At 37.2% G+C, this 19,663-nt stretch overlaps 1 protein-coding gene across 2 annotated transcripts; it reads right to left on the reverse strand.

Annotated features, from left to right (window-relative positions):
* Positions 1–3,990: 3,990 nt before the first annotated feature.
* On the reverse strand, positions 3,991–19,109 carry tbx20 (T-box transcription factor 20). 2 transcript variants are annotated; one of them, XR_007030245.1, is made up of 9 exons: positions 18,615–19,109; positions 17,243–17,480; positions 16,114–16,278; positions 15,461–15,569; positions 12,572–12,730; positions 11,552–11,628; positions 7,792–7,904; positions 5,568–7,523; positions 3,991–5,471 (listed from the first exon to the last, which is right to left on the reverse strand). XR_007030245.1 is itself a non-coding variant. In XM_035609256.2 (8 exons), the coding sequence occupies exons 1-8, from the start codon at positions 18,742–18,744 to the stop codon at positions 7,195–7,197; spliced, it is 1,320 nt and encodes a 439-aa protein (XP_035465149.1). In that variant the 5' UTR covers positions 18,745–19,109; the 3' UTR covers positions 3,991–7,194. The 2 variants fall into 2 exon arrangements, 1 of the variants encoding a protein (XP_035465149.1); XM_035609256.2 differs by having other exon boundaries at positions 3,991–7,523.
* Positions 19,110–19,663: the final 554 nt, after the last annotated feature.

Below are 19,663 nucleotides of genomic sequence, written 5' to 3' on the forward strand. Positions count from 1 at the left end.
ATTCTGTGTTCTTTCCCTATTAGCATATTCTTGGCCATTTGCAAGATGGTGCATCAATGGATGCACGCCACCGTACTTCACCCAGTCACCACGCCATAAAGAAGCACCTTTCACTCTGCTTCTGTGCTAAATGTCATCTCCGACATTGTAATGCTCGCCGGCTGTCCTATGCCAGATGATTCAAATGACAGCTAAAAGCCCGGGGGGAAGAAAAACGGGCCAAAATGTAAAATTGATGGAAATGACATTAGATTCAGCTCATGCTCCTCACCGTGTAAATTATGCCCCAAAATGGACTCTCTGGCCTTACTGCTCGCTCCAATTTGTTGGACCATACCTCATGGTGGCTTGTCTTGCCCTTCCCCTCTCTCTTTAATCCAATCACAGCCGCAATGGATGTTATTTATTTGTTCATTTATTTATTTTCAAAGGATGTAACCGATTCTTATCAGGGCAGAAGTGGGGCCTTCTTCCTGGTGAAACGGTGACTAACGTCCAGCCATCGATCCGTCAGTTCATCTGTGGTGGTGGGTGATGGTTCTGGTGATAGACGATCGCGTCTGTGTTCATACTGTTTGTACCAGTGTGTTTGCTTCATGTAGTGAAGTCAATGTGTTTTTCAGTCCTCAATAATTTTTCAGATTGTCAGTGTGGGTGATGCACTAACCAGCTTTGTGTGAATTCACTTTGAGCTAATTCGAATGTCATGTTTGTTTTTTAAATTATGGTTTTCAAAATGACTGGATGACTTTTTGACCCATTCTCATGTCCCATGCTACTGCATATGAAGCATAGGTAAAATGCCTAAAATGTAAATGTAAAACATTATACTGCTCTTATTTTTATGCACATCAATTACAGGTCTATTAGCTTTACGAATTATTATGATATATGAGGAACTCTAATGGGGAGCAGCATCCATGTAAGAGGTGGATTTAATAATTCACCAACTCTTCAGGGTTCCAGAGTGAATACTTTTTGTGGTCCAATCTGTATAATTTGGTCCGTCATTCTTAACCTTCTCTTAATTTGTTTGCATTGTAAAGTATTGGATCAGACATCTCTATTATAAGCATTAGGTTGATGTTATTTTAGTTATTTTATAGCATTACAAATCCAAAGGAAACATCAAAACCAACTACGGAAGAAAAGCCATGGCTGAAATGATTTAGTTAATTACCTCTTCATATCGGGAAAACAGCAGGTAATTTTATCAAGACAATGTTATTGATAATTTACTTTTGATCTCAAAATAACATCATAAAAATAAATCGTTGATTTCAAATACTGTACAGATGCATTTTTATGAAAAGGCCATGGCATTTTCTGAAACAGCAGGATACTGTACTTTTTATCAAATGTTACGCAAAGGTTAGTAAATAGTGTACTTTTTACAAAACTATTTTCCTTTGCGTATTAAACACTAATTTTTAAAGGGTGAAGTCGGATACTGTCAGGCATTGTGAATGTTTTTTTATATCATGTCTGATCAAAATTTGACCAATTTGTCAACTGACTGAATAAAGGGATGAGTGCATTGATTTCAAACAAGAAAAAAACATTAGAGACCATTGTGTGATGGGATCATACCAGCAGTGATGCCTGACAACATGTTGACCTGTGAGTACTAAGTAGTCATTACTACATTAGTACACAGGTACTCAGTGCTACAGCTAAGAGACTACACACCTGTAAAGTTTTGTGACTTTACCTTTCATCACGGTTGTGATGCAAATGCAAAGATGAACTCTTTCGAGAGAAAGCCCCTATCTCCAGGACCACACTTTGCAGTGATGAGACACACACACACACACACACACACACACACACACTCTCACAAGGTGAAAAACGATACCAAGCTCCGCTGTCACAGCTGATAATGAGGACACTTCAGCTCTAAGCCTGTTTTATTTACTTCCATAACAATACATTATTGCATATTCCATTTTCTTACCGACTAACTACGAGGTAACTTGAGTTGACTCCTCTTCATTTTGCTGCTTCATCATGGTTTAGTGGGACACTTGCACAGAGCAGATCCGTCATTCATGTCATTAGTAAAAACCTGTTATTTTCCCACTATGACAAGGCAACATGTCTGCTTCGATGCATGGATCAGTGTTTGAGGCTGTGAGGAATGAAAAGTGTTTCTGCTTATAAGGAGCATCCTTTTTGTTTTTGTTCTACACTTAACAAAAAATGTGAGTTTATATTCTCCTAAAATGCATTTATTAATGATGCAGTACAAGTCGTGTGAGAATGAAGGAAGTTTAGAAACGTGTTGATGTCGACATCGTAGATGCCACATTCTATCCAAACATTTGAGCTTTTAAGTTTTAAAAAAATATTAATTCATGAGAAAAACTAAAAGCCTATTTTTCCAGCAGATAAATGTAATTTGGTAAACGTAAATTTAATGGAGATTAGTCATATTTGCATTATAGCAATGTACTGTTTTCAACTTCAGCGTGCGGTTGCAGGAAATTGTTTTAAATCTGACTGATCAGCCTCATCATTGTGATTTTTCATACTTCCCTCCGTTGGGACAGATTTGACTTTTCATTTCAACATTTAAGAACTATTTGTATCTATACTTTTGGATTACTTACTTCTAAAAGACAATGATTTTTGGTCATAATTCACGTCATCTGATCTGAATTATGGCTTCAGTCGACTGTAACGTGTTTATAGGTCTTTCTAAATATCAGAAAGCTGCAACTGATTCAAAACACTACTGCCTCACTAACACCAGTCAGTGATCCAGTTCTCAAATCTTTAGACTGGTTTTTCTAAGAATTGACTTCAAATGCTGCCGTTGGTGTACAGTATTATTCACTGAACAGTTTATTTTGGCCCTTAACTAAACGATTTAAGGCAAAAATACATTTCTGATTTACTGCTACATTATGAATCATCCGGGACGGATCTGCTTTCTGTCCCCAGAGTCAAAACAACATGGAAAAGCATCATTTCAGTTTTTATTCTTTAATTCAGCTCTTTTAAATCAATGCTGAAGACTTTCCTGTTGGCCTTTTAGTAAATCAAATAATTTACAATATCTGACACTGCACTGTTATTTTAAAACTTGTTTTTCTTCTTTTATTTGTTTATTTTTCTTCAAACTCTCTAACTCTTACTTATTTATTTATAAATGCCTCCTTTTTTGTCTTATGTTGCTTTTACAATTGTGATGATGTCCTTTATATCTTACGTAAAGAACTTTGAATTGCTGTTGAAATGTGCTATACAGATAAACTTGCCATGTCTAATATTTGCAGTTTTGAAAACAACAAAAGACAAGTTAGGTGAAAATGTTATCAGTTAATACAGTGAGAGATTGAACCTTTGAATTTTTTGATTAATCAGATAAAATTTTGCAAAAAAAGGAGAAGTAATAGATTACAATTCAGACTCATGGTGCACTTGATATCCTGTTTTTTAAAACTTCAGATTTATATCCTCGTCAATGTGATATGGATTTGTATTCAGCTTCAGTGATAAGACCAATTTCAGCCCAGGACTACACCTAAAAATTTCATGAAGGTAAAAAAATATCTGGAAATTTAATATATGAAATATGTACAACTATATAAAGCAAGTACCAGCCAATACATACTGCTTCAGTGCAATGTTGACCACTGGGTGGTGCTTTATGATTCTGTATTGAGGCAGTTAAAACATGATGTAGCTTTAGAAACAGAAAATAATATTTAACAATATAATTTTTGAAATCTTATTTATGCTTTGGTCCTTTAATATTCAATAATATTTGATCCCATAAATTAGTATATGCTGATAATTCTTTGATTGACTTCATAAATCACTGCATAGGAAAATTAAATTGTTGAGATATTACTCAAACAGAATTACTGTAATTTCTGCTTTGGCTCAAAAACATGTGATACAGAAATCTAAATAAATATGTGTATTTCAGCTGTAGGTTTCAAATCATTTCATGATTTAATTTATTTTTGACAATCTGTGATTCACTCTGAGGGATAAACATACATAGCAGTGAAAAGAAAAAAATCACTCAACTTGTTTCAGTGGTGATATATATATTTGTCAAGGTTTACAAATGACGACTTTTTTATGCAGCATAGTACATTGAACATTATTTCCAGAGAGCAAAATAAATATATTGCACTTTAAAAATCCTCAAAACACAATCTTGCCCGGTGTCATATTAAGATTATGGCATTCAAAAGAAAAGACATTGGAGAAAAAAATTGAAGAAGAAAAAAGGAAGATGATTTTCAGTGGTAAGTTGGGAATGTAGGTATGGTTCGAACAGAAGAAATTGTTGTACACGTAGAAAGATGAAAACTCTCAGTTCAAGCTGTACATCAGAAAAAGATTTGATTCCAAAGGGGAAAAAAAAGTCCAACAACCTGTCTTTCCTCAATAAACAGATGAGATAAAATCAACTGCTTGCACATGCAAGGGGTCAGAACAGAAAATTAATGTCCATAATCCACAGAAACAGGCTTCCTATGATTTAAAAATGCGGCAAAAGTCAAAGTAGCATATTTACAGTGTTAATGTAACCGGTTTTTATACATTGGTGTGATATTCTGAATTCTAAAAAAAACATATTTGTTCACTACACACACCTCTGAATGAACCCAACACTGGTGCTTTCATGGTTTTAGAGGAGCTTCTTAAGATTTTGTGCATAAAACATGACCAACTCATAGCAAAAAAAAAAAAATCTCCATCTGCAACAGATGAAAAAAAAGTTTGGCAGGATTATTTCAACATCTTCCCTCAGTTTCATTAAATAAAACATTAGAAACAACTCTTGAATCTTGAATAGTGACTGCAGTTAAGTCACTTAATTGATTAGTTGGTCCACAGCAAATAAACCAACTGCTACTTTGATGATCTTTTAAAAGTTAAAAATGTTCAAGCCAAAATGCCAGAAGTGTTTCCAACTTCTCAAATGTGAACGTTTGCTGTCTACTGTGTCATATGCGATAGTACGTCTTTCTTTTTTGCGTAGTGGATTGTTACATCATCATGTTAAAATCTGTTAAATTATTATGGCTATTCCTGACATTTTGTAGACAAAATCATTAATAAGCCTGATCAGGAATAATAATTGTTTTGGCACCAAGCTAATCTTGGCTGGCTCCATAGTTTCTAGGACTCGGTTCAACGGACAACAATTAGTTGTTAAAATAAGTTGTGTGTTTAAGAGTTTCTGAATTGAAAACTTAACTTCATAATAAAATGCTCCACATTTTTTTGCAGCAATGTCGCTCCAAGCGGAACAATCTAACCTGCGCTGCTTGTTGTAGTCATTCATTTCCAAATAAATAAGTGTGTGAGTCGACTCCTGCAGCTTCCAGCTTCCTTTTAATCCAAACTGCAGAGGCCATTATTTCCAGGTGTGGATGCCCTGTCGACACGCTCTGCCGCCACCATGAATCAGCTCGGCAACATCTGCGTACGGCCAAACTCCTAAAAGCCTGCAGTTGACAGTCAGCAGCAGTAAAACAGTGATGGCGTCATAAGTGATGTTTCTACTTAAGATGCTGTTTTACAATGGAAACGTATGAACTCACGCTGCTGTTTCACTTTAAATGTTTCTGTATGTTTAGAGATGAAAAGTGGTTTCAAACTTCTGCCCATTTGTTTCCCTCAAGATCAGAAGAAAGAGAATGATTAGTTTTACATTCATGACATTTACACACTCAAAATATTGTGAACTCAACACATTAGGTAGTCAAATTAATTAAGGTCCAGTCACACAGAGAGTGACAGACAAATTTATCACTTCACATCGTCATTAAATCAGTAGCGTTAGAGGATTGGGTTGATGTAGCTGATGAACTACTGTACCTGGTGAGCTAACGGCTAACATGCTAGCAAGCTAGCGTACTAGCAAAAGTCAGTCACAAAAGCTCCACGAGCTTTTTTCTTTTCACTTCCCCTTAATATTTTTTTTAATTAAAATTTAACTTTCTTATTCAAGAAAGATCGAAAAAGAGAAAAAAACTCATGACAAGCTAGCTAACAATCAGTTAGCAATGTCATTAGGTGAGGTGATGATATGGTGCTATAACGCTAGTTAGCTCAAGTTTAAGATAGTTTCTTCAATTTTCAAGGCTCTTATTTCATTACTTTAGTCTTTGGTCTTTTAACCTGGCTGTTGGTTAATGATGCAAATTTACTCGTCAGAGAAACCAAAATTGAAAATCAGGAAAAAAAAAACGCTGCCCACCTTTGAAGAAATCTAAACTTTCAATTGAAATTTATTTATTTTTATGAAGAATTTTGCTGTTTTAACTGCTTCTTTGACTGGACCTTTAAACGAAAGAAAAAATCCTTAATCCCAGTTGCATGTGAGCGTATTCACCCCATATTTCCCCAATTTTACCCGGTGTTTTCATCTCCTGAAGTCAGCATGCGTCCTATGGTGTGTTTTTTTTTTGGGGGGGGGGGGGCTTTGGCACTCTACAGTGAGAATTTTCCTTTTAATAAATGTAACATCTTCATCTTCGTATGATGCATTATAACATATGTTTTTGACAGGACTTTCAACAGAGTTGTGACTTTGTACTGTACATATGGATGGGCTTTCTAGAAAACACAGAAAAGCAGAGATGGTCGTTCCGCCTTTCTGATATACTGAAGTGTTCACAGACCCAGACTGAACATCGCTGTCCAACAGACTGTAGCGTCAGAGTCTCTCCAGAAAGCAATTATAGGTTGCACTTTTGAGGGATCACACAGCAACCTGCCATCTATAAAGCTTGGTTAGAGACCCTGTAGCCAGGGGAGACAGTTGAATCTTTTGAGGAAGACATGGTCTTCTAAAGATTGATAAAATTGGTTTGAATTGAGGATCCACTGTTCTTCAAGGGCCAAGATCAAACATGCTCCCTTTGTGGAATTTTTTAGTTTGTACAATTTCGGCAAAGAGTTTGTAGAAACCCTGGAACCTGCTGGTGTTTCTGAAGGTCCTGTTCTCTTTCAGTCTGTCTTTTTTTCTGGATTTGATTTCAGGAAGCCACATCTTCTTTGTGGTGTCACCAAGACCTCGCCCTCTGAGGTGAACTATTTACAAAGACCAATGGAAAGATACAAACTGGGTGATGAGTGTTGGGCCGGCATGGGGAAGTAACTTGTAACACTGGACTCGGGGTGAATGTTAGTGTGAGGTTTGGTTGTTTCCTCCTCGGGATGGAGTCATACGAAGGGCGCCATGACCGTGGATGAATGGCGCAGTCCCTGGATGGCAGCGTAAGGCCCCTGCTGGAAGTAGTGGTGGTAGCGGGGCATGTGGAAGGAGGGGAAGGATGGCCCGCTGCCCTGCATGGTACCAGCCAGAGCAGTGGGTGTCAGTGGCATGCCCAGCCGGCTGTAGGGGGGCAGGGAGCCCTGGATGGGATGGGGCAGGGAGGCGGCAGCGGTGCCCATTGCCGACAGGGACTGTGGGTGCTGGAAGCCGGAGAAGCCTGATGTGGTAGTGACCCAGGAGCTCAGAGAGAGGTTGTCTGAGGCAGTAAACGCAGAGCCTGTAGGAGACACATCGTAGAATTAACAGACTAAAAAACAATGGTGTTCGGCTGCTTCAGGAAATTACCTCCATTCTTCCAATAAACTACATATTAAATTTATGACCAGTAGGAATCAATAGGCCTAATAATAGGGAAGTCAGAAGGCATTAAGCTACACATTTGGGCTTCTTAGTGGGATTTGTTGTCAGTAAGAAAAATTCCTTAAAACACAAGTTGTCCGTTTCATCTTCATGACATGATGCCTGTGTCTGTGACAGCGGCTCACCTCTGGTGTGTGTGGAGTGTCCGTCATCGCCCAGGTTCTCCTCGTCACCGGTGTAGGTTCGGATCGGCGACCGGGCGTACGAGTGCTTGTGGATCAGATTCTCAACACTTTCCCTGCAGCAAAAGCCGAAGAGAGAGCCCCAAAATAAATCTCTTTTGTTTTCACCTCAAATGGCGTTTAACTGCTCTTGGATCTAACACTACACACTATTAAAGACATAATGATGACAAATAATTGTTGTGGAGAAATTGTTTTGTTTGTGGACTCGCTGCCTTTAACTGCTGCCCCTGTACTATCATGACAGATTCAACATTTAAAGAATAAATATAGTATCAAATCCCCCCCCCCCCCCATCTCCTCTTGTGGTCACATATTTTAGTAGCTGTTGGTAAATATTGTGACCCCATCTTTATTTAAAAAAAATAATGAATGATTAGAAATGAATAGGCATTTTGTCTTAATTTGAAAGACATCTTGTTAATTTATATTCTCAAAAAAACAGTTTTTAAATATTCTAAATTTTAATTTAAACACACATTGGGAATTAGACAGGTCACAAATTTCACTATAACACAAGTGTCATTTCTGTTTTTTTTCATGCCTCAGTTACAGTAGCATGTTTACATGAATTAATTTAGTGTTTATATATATATACAGTATATACACTAACAGGCTGGTTGTGTTGTGTGTACGTTCATTCTGTGGAGTGTGTATTCTTCTTGTCCTATTTGTGTTGATGGTGCATGTAGATTTTGGCATGTGTGTGTTCACTATCCCACAAAGTGCATTAGCTCATTTGAGTCTTGTCAGACAGCACTTCTCAAACACAGTGACACAAATTGTTTGGGGGTGGTTGAAGGGCATGCTAGTGTGTCTATGTGTGTTTGTGTGAGTGTGTGTTTGAGTGTGCGGAGTGGACAGGCAAGTGGTCTGCATCATGAGAGCCATGCGTCCACATTAGCAGCCCCCACCCCTCCAATTAGGTTAGGAAAGTGCAATATCTGTCAGCAGAGGAGTACAAATGTGTGTGTTTTTATCAGCGTCGGGCCCCTCTGGCGCAGAGGCCAAAGCAAACTCCCACAATGCACAGCAGGGCTGGAGGGAGGAGGGACGCATGCTGGTTTCAACCAGTCACCGCAGCCAATTGAATTACAGTGTGTTTTAGTGCAGCGGCCGACTCCAGACTAATGTGATTTCTGCAGCTCCCCGAAGATCAATCAATCAGGTCTAATTCACAGCCCTCAAAAAGAGAAAGCCACAGAAGGAGGAGGAGGTGGGGAGTATATGTGCGTGTGTGGGGCAAGATGTTTGATTGAGTGAAATTAGCAGATGGTTTGATTTTGTCAGCTGATTTTGGCCGTTTTGCCAGAATCAGGAATTAAGAGACATGTGTTTCGGCAGCATTAAAATCCTCTGGAGGGGGATTTGTAACTGTAAGTGTGTGTTGTGTGTGTGTGTGTGTGTGTGTGTGTGTGTGTGGGTGTGTGTGTGTGTGTGTGTGTGTGTGTGTGTGTGTGTGTGTGAATGAACTTGCGATGACTCATCTCTCTCATGCACAAAATAGTAAAAGTAAAATAGAGAATATCTCTGGACGGAAAGAAAGAAGAAAAGACAATAGAGATAAGAGTAGAAGACAAGGAGGGAACGACAAGAAAGAAAAAAATGAAAGATGCTGAATATTTAAAGACGAGGAAAGAAGAAATTATCATAAAAAGAGACAGGAAAGGAGGAATTATGGAAAGTAAATAATCTCAAAAAGGTCACAAATGTGTATCAAAATATCTACAAGTGAAAGTATAGGAGTTACAAATGCGTACAATGATTTGTGCATAACTTTGGGTACTCACAAATGCATGTTCAAATCCAAACACAAATACAAAGCAATCTGTGCACATGTAACTTTACAGATCATGACAGACATGTGAGACATTGTTTGTATTCAATTACAGATTGTTAAATGCGGATCTCCTGACAAGCATGAATCAGCTTACACGCCTGTGTGGCCTTTTGAGACTGTTTTTCTGCAGTCAACTCTGAAAAAATTCACAAATGTGTGTTGCGTCTAACTGCTTTTGGAAAACTGGGACATCTGGGATTACGGTGAATGTGTAATTTCAAAGTGGGAGAGACATTTTAAAATAGACAGAAAAGCTTGTCGCCCCTCCTTTAGAACACATACAAAAATAAAATAAATGTAATTATATATGGTAAATAAATTATATTCCATGAATGATTATATGGCAAAAGGCAGATGCCGGTATTACAGCTGTTGTGTTTTTGATGTAGATAGCTGGAACCACTATCCACTACAGCAGGGGTCACTAATAGGTGGACTCAGATGCCATCCTGTCCGGACCTGGACCCACAACTGATCACTGAGAATTATTAAATGTTGACAGGGTGTTTTCATTTTAATAGTGGAGCGTTAGCCGTCACTACACCGGTGTTGGTGTTGATCTTTTTTGGCTTGGCGTCCAGCGTAGTCGGGAAGCAGGGGATAAGTTTCACTTTTCCCAGGGATGAAGCGCTGTCTCCCTCTGGGACCTATCCCTTACTTTCCTCAACAGCTTGACAAAGGACACACGACACAACTTGAGATGCTGCGGCATACCCCTGCTGTAGTGGATAGTGGTTCCAGCTCTCTATATCACAAACACATCAGCTGTAATACCAGCATCTGCCTTTTGCCATATGGAATATAATTTATTTACCATATATAATTACCTTATTTTATATTGTATGTGTTCTAATGTAAGGGGCGACAAGCAATTCTGTCTATTTCAAAACCTCTTTCCCACTTTGAAATTACGCATTAACCGAAAGCCTAAATGACCCTGTTTTCCACCTGCACGTAAACACAGCACACTTTTGTGAATCTTTTCTACTGCCTGTGGAAAACAGTCTCAAAAGTCCACACGCGCGTGGAGGCTGATTCATGCGGATCAGGAGATCTGTGCAGATGCATTTAACAAACAAGTAAAGGAAGAAAGAAAGACAAAAGAAAAACAAGAGGGAGAACAATGAAAAGCATAAGAAGGAGAAGGACTGACAGGGAAGAAGAAAAATATTTAGGAAGAAGGAAAGACAAAAGAGACAAGAAAAAGAAGAACAAGGGAAAGAAGTAGGAAAGGTATAAATAAATAAAAAAATACACAGAAGATACAGAAGGAAGGAAAAAGGGAAAACGATGACAGAAAGAATTAAGGAAAGCAGCAAGGAAGAGGGAAAGCTGGCTAAAGAAAGGGTAAGAAGAAAAAAAAAAGGGAAAACAGAAAGACTAAAAAGAAAAACCAAATATGAGAAGACAAAGAAATAAGCAACAAGGGATAGACAAGGACATATAAGAAAGGAGTGAATGACAGAAAGACAAGAAAGGAAATTATTAATTAAGGAAAGTAGAAAAGATTAAGGAAAGACATAAATAAAAAAGTGTTGAGGAAGAGGATGAAGGTACAAAAAAGACAAGAAGGAAATTTGGACCAAGAAAGAGTTAAAGTTTGTTCTTTTTTCACAAGAGGATAAATAATAGAATGATAGAAAGAAGAAAAAGAGATGTGAAGAATTAAATACAAAAAACAAAGCAAAGATAGACAGTTATAAGGAAATCTTGGAATGAAGAAATAAACAATGAAATTCTGTATTGACTAATGAGCAGCACACACACACACACGCACACACACACACACACACACACACACACTTATCTGTATCTTATCGGGTAGAGTTAAACAAACAGTGCAGGACCCAGAATCCCCTGTACCTCTCCATGTCCGTCAGCCGCGACGAGTCCCGGAAACCTTTAGCAAATGGGTTGCTGTCAATCTTGAGTTTGGTTATCTAGTAAGACACAGCAGAAGAGAAAATAAGTTCATTTATTGCCTCTTTTTATTTACAATTCTCTAAAATTTATAATATTTATTATTATTCTATTTCTGTCTTTCTTTTTGGCTTCTTTCTCTCAGCGCACAGATCCAGTCAGTCCATCTCAACATGCTCTCTCCTGCAGCTCGACTGTCTTCTGTGTCAAGTTACCACAATACGGCAAACACAATATAGCCCAGGCTTTTAAAGTTATTCACTTTAACTAATAATAGTCTATTAATTACTCTTATTGGTTCATCATGCCTTTTCGTGTAATACAAAACACACTGGCGGACACCAGGGGGGAGGAGGGAGGGATGACGTCAGAATAGAGCAGAGAAGATGAGATGTTTGAGTTTTAAAATCTTCATAAATAATATGTTTTCTGAACTTTACTGACACTTTGATTTTTGCTTATTAATTCACAGATATATATTTAATGATGTGGAGGACACTAAAAATCACTAAATACAATAAATGTTGCTCGGACCCAGTGTTGTGTCATTTTTTTAAATCACTATTTGGTAATTCACTCAAATCAAAATAGAGTCATTTTGATTCATTGTAAGACACAAAAAGCTCAAGTTCTTGTCACAAGTGTTATAAAAACTAGATGCATATGCCAATAAAAAGCATTTTTGCCCTGATTCACACGATACTCCTTAAGAGGAAATCTAACTTTCAATCTCTACTTTGAAACCGACACTGACATGGAGGCATTGATGTTGATGCTTAGAAATGAAAATGGACATATGAACATTTATCTCTTTCTGTTAATACAGACCTTGTCATACAATCAAATTCTTTTGAATTTTGACGGGAACAAACGGCAGATTCCAGCAGTTTATCAAAAGTCCAGAGGGAGAACAGGGCTACAGCAATAAGGACCACTGGCATACTGCAGCTGCCAATAACTTACCAGCTGGTTCTGATAGGCCGTGACGGCGGTGAAGACGGTCTCAACAAAGACGAAGGTTCGAAACTCCTCGGACTTGAGGTTGAGCAGCGAGGCGGTGTGGTCTTTCTTCTTGATGATATGGACCCTTGGCTGGTACTTGTGCATGGAGTTGAGAATGATCTGCAGAGGACAAAGACAATCTGTGAGCGAGCCAAATCAACAATGAATTGAATGTATTGTCTATGTATACAAAGTCTGACACACACCTTCTTCCTGCCACGTGTTAATCCGTAGCTGAAATAGTTCCCAATATATGCACCATGTACTCCAGTCTGACCAATGATTGCTAAAATTACAGCTGTTTCCGGAATTTACACAGTCTTTTGAAAAATAAAAATATTTCTTCTTGACCTATTTTTAAGATTTAGATCTTCAGTATAGGAACCAATGTGTTTAAAGCTGACAGAGAGAGCATATTTTTTGGTCTCTTGCTTATGATAACTATAGTACAAAATATCACAGGCCCTCTTCAAACTGTTACGTACTATTCATCAGTCAGTGGCTCAGAGGTTGTTCATCCTCTGTAAATTTGGCAATATATAAAAAACGACTCAAGAGATTCAATTCCAGTCTTTTGTCTGGAATCGAATACATGTGAAAAACATTAATTCCAGAGCTTGGTCCAGTTTATCTGGCAAAAATAATGATTGGAATTGGAAGTAAAACTAACTATTGTTGCTGGTAGTTTTATGAAGCTGTTGATAAATCTATGAGATGTCAAGATCAATAATAAACTTTCAATCTCTGCTTTTACTCAAACATGAATTAGAAATCCTCATCCATGGATGAAGAAGTACAAATAATAACAACATAAAATATAATTGATTTAAATTAAACTATGACTGAAAGCTCATAAACAGGGTCTTTCAGGTAATTTAACTCCTCACATTTTGTATTTTATAAATATATTAAAATGTATGAACATATAATAAAAAAATAAAAATAACTATCAACAAATAGCAGTAACATAGGAACATTTCTGAAATGGTAAATTAGAGCTGTTCCTGCCAGATTTATAGACTGACTAAATGGAAAGGGAAGGCAAAAACACAACAATGACAGAGAGAGACAGAAATGCAGTGAGAGGAGGGTAAAATCGAAAGAACAAAAGATAGATAGATTGATAGATAGAGAGCTAGAGAGAGAGAGAGAGAGAAAGAGAGAGAGAGAGAGAGTGACAGTAGCTGCAGCATCAGTGTGAGAATTTCCCTCCTCTATTGTTCCTGTCTGGCTGCAGCAGAGGAAACTTTATAATTATCTTTCTCAACCAATGACTGACGGTAAACATCAAATAAGTAAACATAAATTAAATTACAGATGTAACACACTGATCACCTATCTAAATTATGCATGGCTTATGTAAACTAAAAGTGTTTATCATTTGTTTTTTTACGACAATAAATGTTTTCAGTCATTCAGACAACTGTACAGCAAGTCTCGGGCTAAAGCGTGAAGCTAAAGTGAATTTAGCAACACAGATACTGTTGGTACAATGTGGTCCGAGTATTACAGTTGACAAAATAAAAAAGGGATAATAATATAAAATGTTTTTATGATATGAAGAGTAATGATGCCACCCTTTTATCTTTACTAATATATTAATTAACACAGCTGCTTGATTTTCTAGATGACAAGTCATACATAGAACATAGAACACATGGTACTGTACATATATTTTTAAGATCCAATTATTTTGGACACAATCACATGAAAGAAATTCAAGGGATTTCTTTCAAGTGGCTTTTTCAAGAACATAAAGCTCCAGACTATGAAGTTAATTCATAATTTATTCATTTGACTGAAAAAGCAGCAAAAGTAGCATATGATTCAGTAAAAAAAATCAAATGTGACAGGAATATTTAATAATTGTTATCAAGCCACAAGCTTCAATTATACTTTTTAAAGGTGATGGTTTTCTACATAATGTTTTTTTTAAATGCTGACCTAAATTCAGTGGCATTTTATAAAACTTTAAATACAAGTCGTTGACATTTCTTTTTGGTATTACTTACTATTACTTTTTGTCTTAAAACCACCAGCTTTAATGTAATTTTATCTATTTACTCTATTTTTTTGTCATATTCATAAGCAGCCAGTCTCCTTTACATGGAAATATATGATTTATCTGTATTATTTAACAGATCGAAAAATATAACTAAAATATGTATGTGACGACAAAGCAACACCCTATCGAATAAAATTACAAATAATTTTATAAAGGACAAACGGTATTTTGGTTTTGTGTGTTTGCTTTGGTTACATCTATGTAAATAATCTCAAGAAGTTATTTTTGGACTGGTAAAAAAAAGAGTAACACACACACCCTTGAAAATAATACTCTTTCTGTTGCCTGTTTGTTCTTGTCATGATGCATTCGGTGGAGGGATTAAAAGAGCAATTTGCTCTTGTCAGAAGAGGAATTATAATCCCACAGCTGGTTTTTAAATCTGACACGGAACAGTTTATCATGAAAACGCCATGTGAATTTTAGAACCAACTTTTCAGATATATTTACATGCGATCTGGTCAATATTCAGACTCATAAAAAAAAACACAAAACAAAGTCACGCACAAATTTAAAATTCAGGGTAGGCATTTTAGATATAGATTTATTGAATTAAGGATTATTTCAAATATGCAGCAGGCCCAGTTTCCTGTGTGTGTGGAGTGTAGATAGAAATATAACCCTACTTTCAAAGAGGGATAAACTTTGCTGAGACTGAATGTACCTAGCTTTAAGTTTTCACAGGGTTTTTAACAGGTAAGCTATATAATTACTGATAATGCAGGTTAATACGTCATGTATTTCATCCCTCAAGACAAGAGTGGAATAAAGAGACAAGTGCTCACATGTCCGTGTTGATCCAGTTCGTTGTTTGTCAGCTTGACTTTCTCGAACGACACCATTTGTTTCATGAGCTGCTCTCCGGTGAACGGCGAGTCCGGGTGGACGTACAACCTGCCACAGAAGCAGAAGAAGAAGAATACCCCCTGAAGAAGTTAGTTAGGCTCGGTAGCGGATGCAAAGTTAGTTAGTAAGATTGGCAAAATCGTTTTATTTAAAAATATATATTTTTGATTATAATTATAAATGATTTACCAACGGGCCATCTTTAGTCCACGTGTGGTAATTCATGGCACACATTGAAGAAATAAAGCAACAAAAACAGCCGCCAGTGCCCAAATAACTGTTGGTCTGTTATTACTTACGAAAATTAAGCAGGTTTCGATCTCTAAGTATTGCCCTTAAGCCTATTCATTACATTTTTTTTAAAAATTTAAAATAAAAAGTTAGCAAACAAATTAATTTGAGGTTCAGTTTCAGGGTTTAATTACTTTACGGTGCAGTTATGGCGGCTGGTTGTATTTTTGATTGCTGCTTGTAGCCTATTTTCAAAAGAAATAATATAAAAAAATGAGTGGGCTTTAAATCACATCTATAATCACAGAAAAAAACCCAGGCTACTGATTAGGTGGAGGGCGAAGGTTGAGAGCCACTGTACCTGGCGGGCAGAGGAGGGTCGGCCTTGCCGGCCACCAGCCAGGAGGAGCGGTGGTAGGCATACCGGTACCGCTTGTTGTCCACCGGGACGATGTCCATCAGAACAATGTACTTTGAGTCCTGGTCCACCCCGGAGAAAGAGACCCGGATAGTGGGGAACATCCTCCTAATGAGGAAGAGACAAATGACATTATTATTATTATTATTATTATTATTATTATTATTATTATTATTATTATTATTATTATTATTTTACATGAATTGCTAGTTATATTGTATCAACTGTTATTAATATTGTAGCAGGGCTGCATTAAGGATTAAAAATGCTGAGGTCAAATCCTATGCAACGAAAAGTCTTTAAAAATATATTTAATGTTTAATATTGAATTTTCCCCTTTTTCTTGTTAAATGGTTTGTGAATGAGCCTTTTAAATAACTTCTTGATCGAGCGATTTGTTTATCTGTAGATTGCAAACACCCTCCAGTCTTTTTTTTTAATGACCTCATTGTCCAGCTTGCATTACCTCGTTCACATTGTGCAGAATGAAAGATTGAAAACACATATCATATATTTATCTGCTACAGGAATTACTGACATTTTTTTCAGTGCACACCCATTAAGCAGCTGTGTTAGTATATGTGGTATATATACTCCTATATAGCCTGTTCTTTATTTTAACAAGACTGTAAGGTCAGAAATAAAAGCAGATCACGGAGCATTTACATATATTATATGAAATATTCAGGTCATGGAGCTGGATCTGATGGACCTGATGTTCTGTCCGAGGAAAATACACAGGGAGCAGATTAGCTTCACTCATCAAAACAATAAATAAAGGCTCAACGACTGATGCATGATGATGCAAAGAGAAAGGAGCCACAACGACAAAAACTGAAAATGTGACACATGATTCCATGTTCATGTATTTTATAATGTTATTATTATTATTATTATTAGTGGTAGTATAAATAATAATATTGATATCAATATTAATATGATTAATATTCATATTATTTGTATTATTACTATTACCATCATCATCATTACTGTTGATGTTAAGTCATCTTGTATGAGATGAGACATGTCTATGAATAACAAAAAAAAATAAAAACAAACAAAAAATAAAGACCTTCCAGACTTTGTGATGATCATCTCGGTGCCGAGCTCGTGGAATTTGTCCCACAATTCTTTAGTCTCCAGGCTGCACGAGATCTTTGCCATCTCCTCGCTGGGGACGCCGGGAGTGGTGGGGATGAGGGGCTCCGTGCACACGGCGGGCGCGCTCCCGCTGAAGTCCCCGTGCCCGTCCAGGGAGGACAGGTCAGCCAGAGACTGCTGGTTGCAGGAGGACTTCTCCACAAATTGCTCTGTTTTTTTGGTGAAATGTTTATTATTATTATTATTATTATTATTAGTAGTAGTAGTAGTAGTAGTAGTATTATTATTAGTATTAGTGTTATATGTTCAGTTATTGTCACAGCAGCAACACAATGTTATACATTATTTATATGGTCAAAATATAGTGGTATAAAATGTAGGCTAATTAAAAAATTATAAAATGTTATTCCGTTTTATTTCCCCACATCTTGTAGACCGAGATACTAAATAATAAAGCAAATATGAATTTTATTATTATATTATTTTGAATGTAGATTGCAGCTCGATGCTGTCATTCAGGAAAAGGACCATATAGGTTCAGGGAAAGGCTCAAACATATTTATTCTAAAGACAATCTTATAGCATATTGTCTAAATAATCAAATCTGTCACATATGTCAGCCATTTTACTTTCTTTCTATATTAACAAAAATGGCAACAGGCAAAAGGGGGGAATTCAATTTGTGGAAGCATATCGTTTTGGTTTCTGTTAGTTCTCTCTCTAAATAACTTCCTCATAAGATAAAAGATAAAATAAAATGTTCTCAAATCTCTGATCCAACATCCACTGAAGTGAAATGAGGCAGAGAAAAAAAGCATCTTACTTCTACAGAACATCATTTATTTTCTGTAAAACTCCACTATGAAAAACTGACGACCAGCGTGTCAGACAATCACTTCGGCCACATTATCTTTGAATTTCATATTTAACATATTTTGATAAATAACTATATTTACAGCTGCCAGTGTTTTTTAGTTCAATTTCAATTTCAATTTTAAACAATTACGCAATGGGAACACGATTTGACATTTGTCAAATTGAATTGATGATAAAAGCCTTTTTTTAATTTTACCTTATTCACTTATTTACATAATTAATATAAATGCATAATACATAATGTTACCTCACTGTCATCAACAGCTCAACCTTGTTTGGTAATAATTTCTCTGCCAGCATGTTTCATCCTTACTGTACTTCATGTATTACAGTTTCTTTCTTATTTCGTTCTTTCTGGTATTAAATCCTTCATCGGCTCGGGGAAATACATTTAACAGGTGTAATGTCGCTCACAAATCAGCCAAAACTTGATTTAATTTTTTTTTGCTTCACTCTTCCATCCTTACCGAGAGGCTTGATGGTGCTCTCCTCCGTCTCTTTGTCCTTACTGGGCTTCCCACTCGACATCAGGGCCGCTATGGAAAAAGCATTTGCCCGGGATGACAGCTGCGGCTTCGGGGATGACGTGTACTCCATGTCCACGGTGAAAGGCTTGGACTATATTCCTCTTTATATAATAATAACAGCAATTATAATAAGAGGGGCAAAGAATCCACCAGAAACCTTCAACCCTGCCTGTTTTTTTTTGGGGGGGGGGGGCTTCCAGTGGTTGGAAAGAATAAAAACGCCAAATTTTTCCTCGATTTCGCTTTCTTTCTTTTGAGCACAAACGATCTTCTCGCAAAACTGGTGAAACACTCACCACTCTTGAAACGCTCGTCACTGCCGGGTTGTCCTAAGTCTTGCTGGATGCATGGTGAAGGGAGGAGGAGGAGGACTGAGTCCGGAGACTTGTGCGTGTGCGTCCTGCAGTGTCAGAGCTGTGGCAGGTTGGCCATACAGTCTTGGCTCTTTGGGAAGCTTCAATCCTCAACTTCACCCTCCCCTTATAATTCCAGTCTGCCCTCCAATCGCTACCTCTGCTTCCACGTCACACTCCCACCCGTCCCACAGCAGCTCTGATACACAGCAGCAAAATAAATAACCGAAGCTCAGTTTTTTCCCGCACAAAAAATACCCATCACAGAGAGAGAGAGGGAGAGGATGTGTGGTTGGAAATGAATCATATGTGAAATTTATAACTTCACACTTAGCCATATGACAAATATGTAATTATTTGCTGTCATTGGACGATATTGGACTGAAATGGCGAGATTTACTTTATGTTTGGAGGCCGCTCAAGGACCCCAGAGGGCTCCCAGACCACATGTTGGGAACCAAAAACCCAGAACGTCAATAAGGTAGGACAAGGAAGAGGTATGTTTGGCCGAGATGACGCAAGGCATTTGATAATTAATGGTTGAATCTCTGTCTCTCTCTCTCACAGGCATATGGCTGAGATTCCTTATGATCTCCAAAATTCACACGTTTACTACAGTCTCCAAGAAAAAAAAGT

This window comes from Scophthalmus maximus, chromosome 20 (genome assembly GCF_022379125.1).
Source record: "Scophthalmus maximus strain ysfricsl-2021 chromosome 20, ASM2237912v1, whole genome shotgun sequence".
Classification (NCBI taxonomy): domain Eukaryota; kingdom Metazoa; phylum Chordata; class Actinopteri; order Pleuronectiformes; family Scophthalmidae; genus Scophthalmus; species Scophthalmus maximus.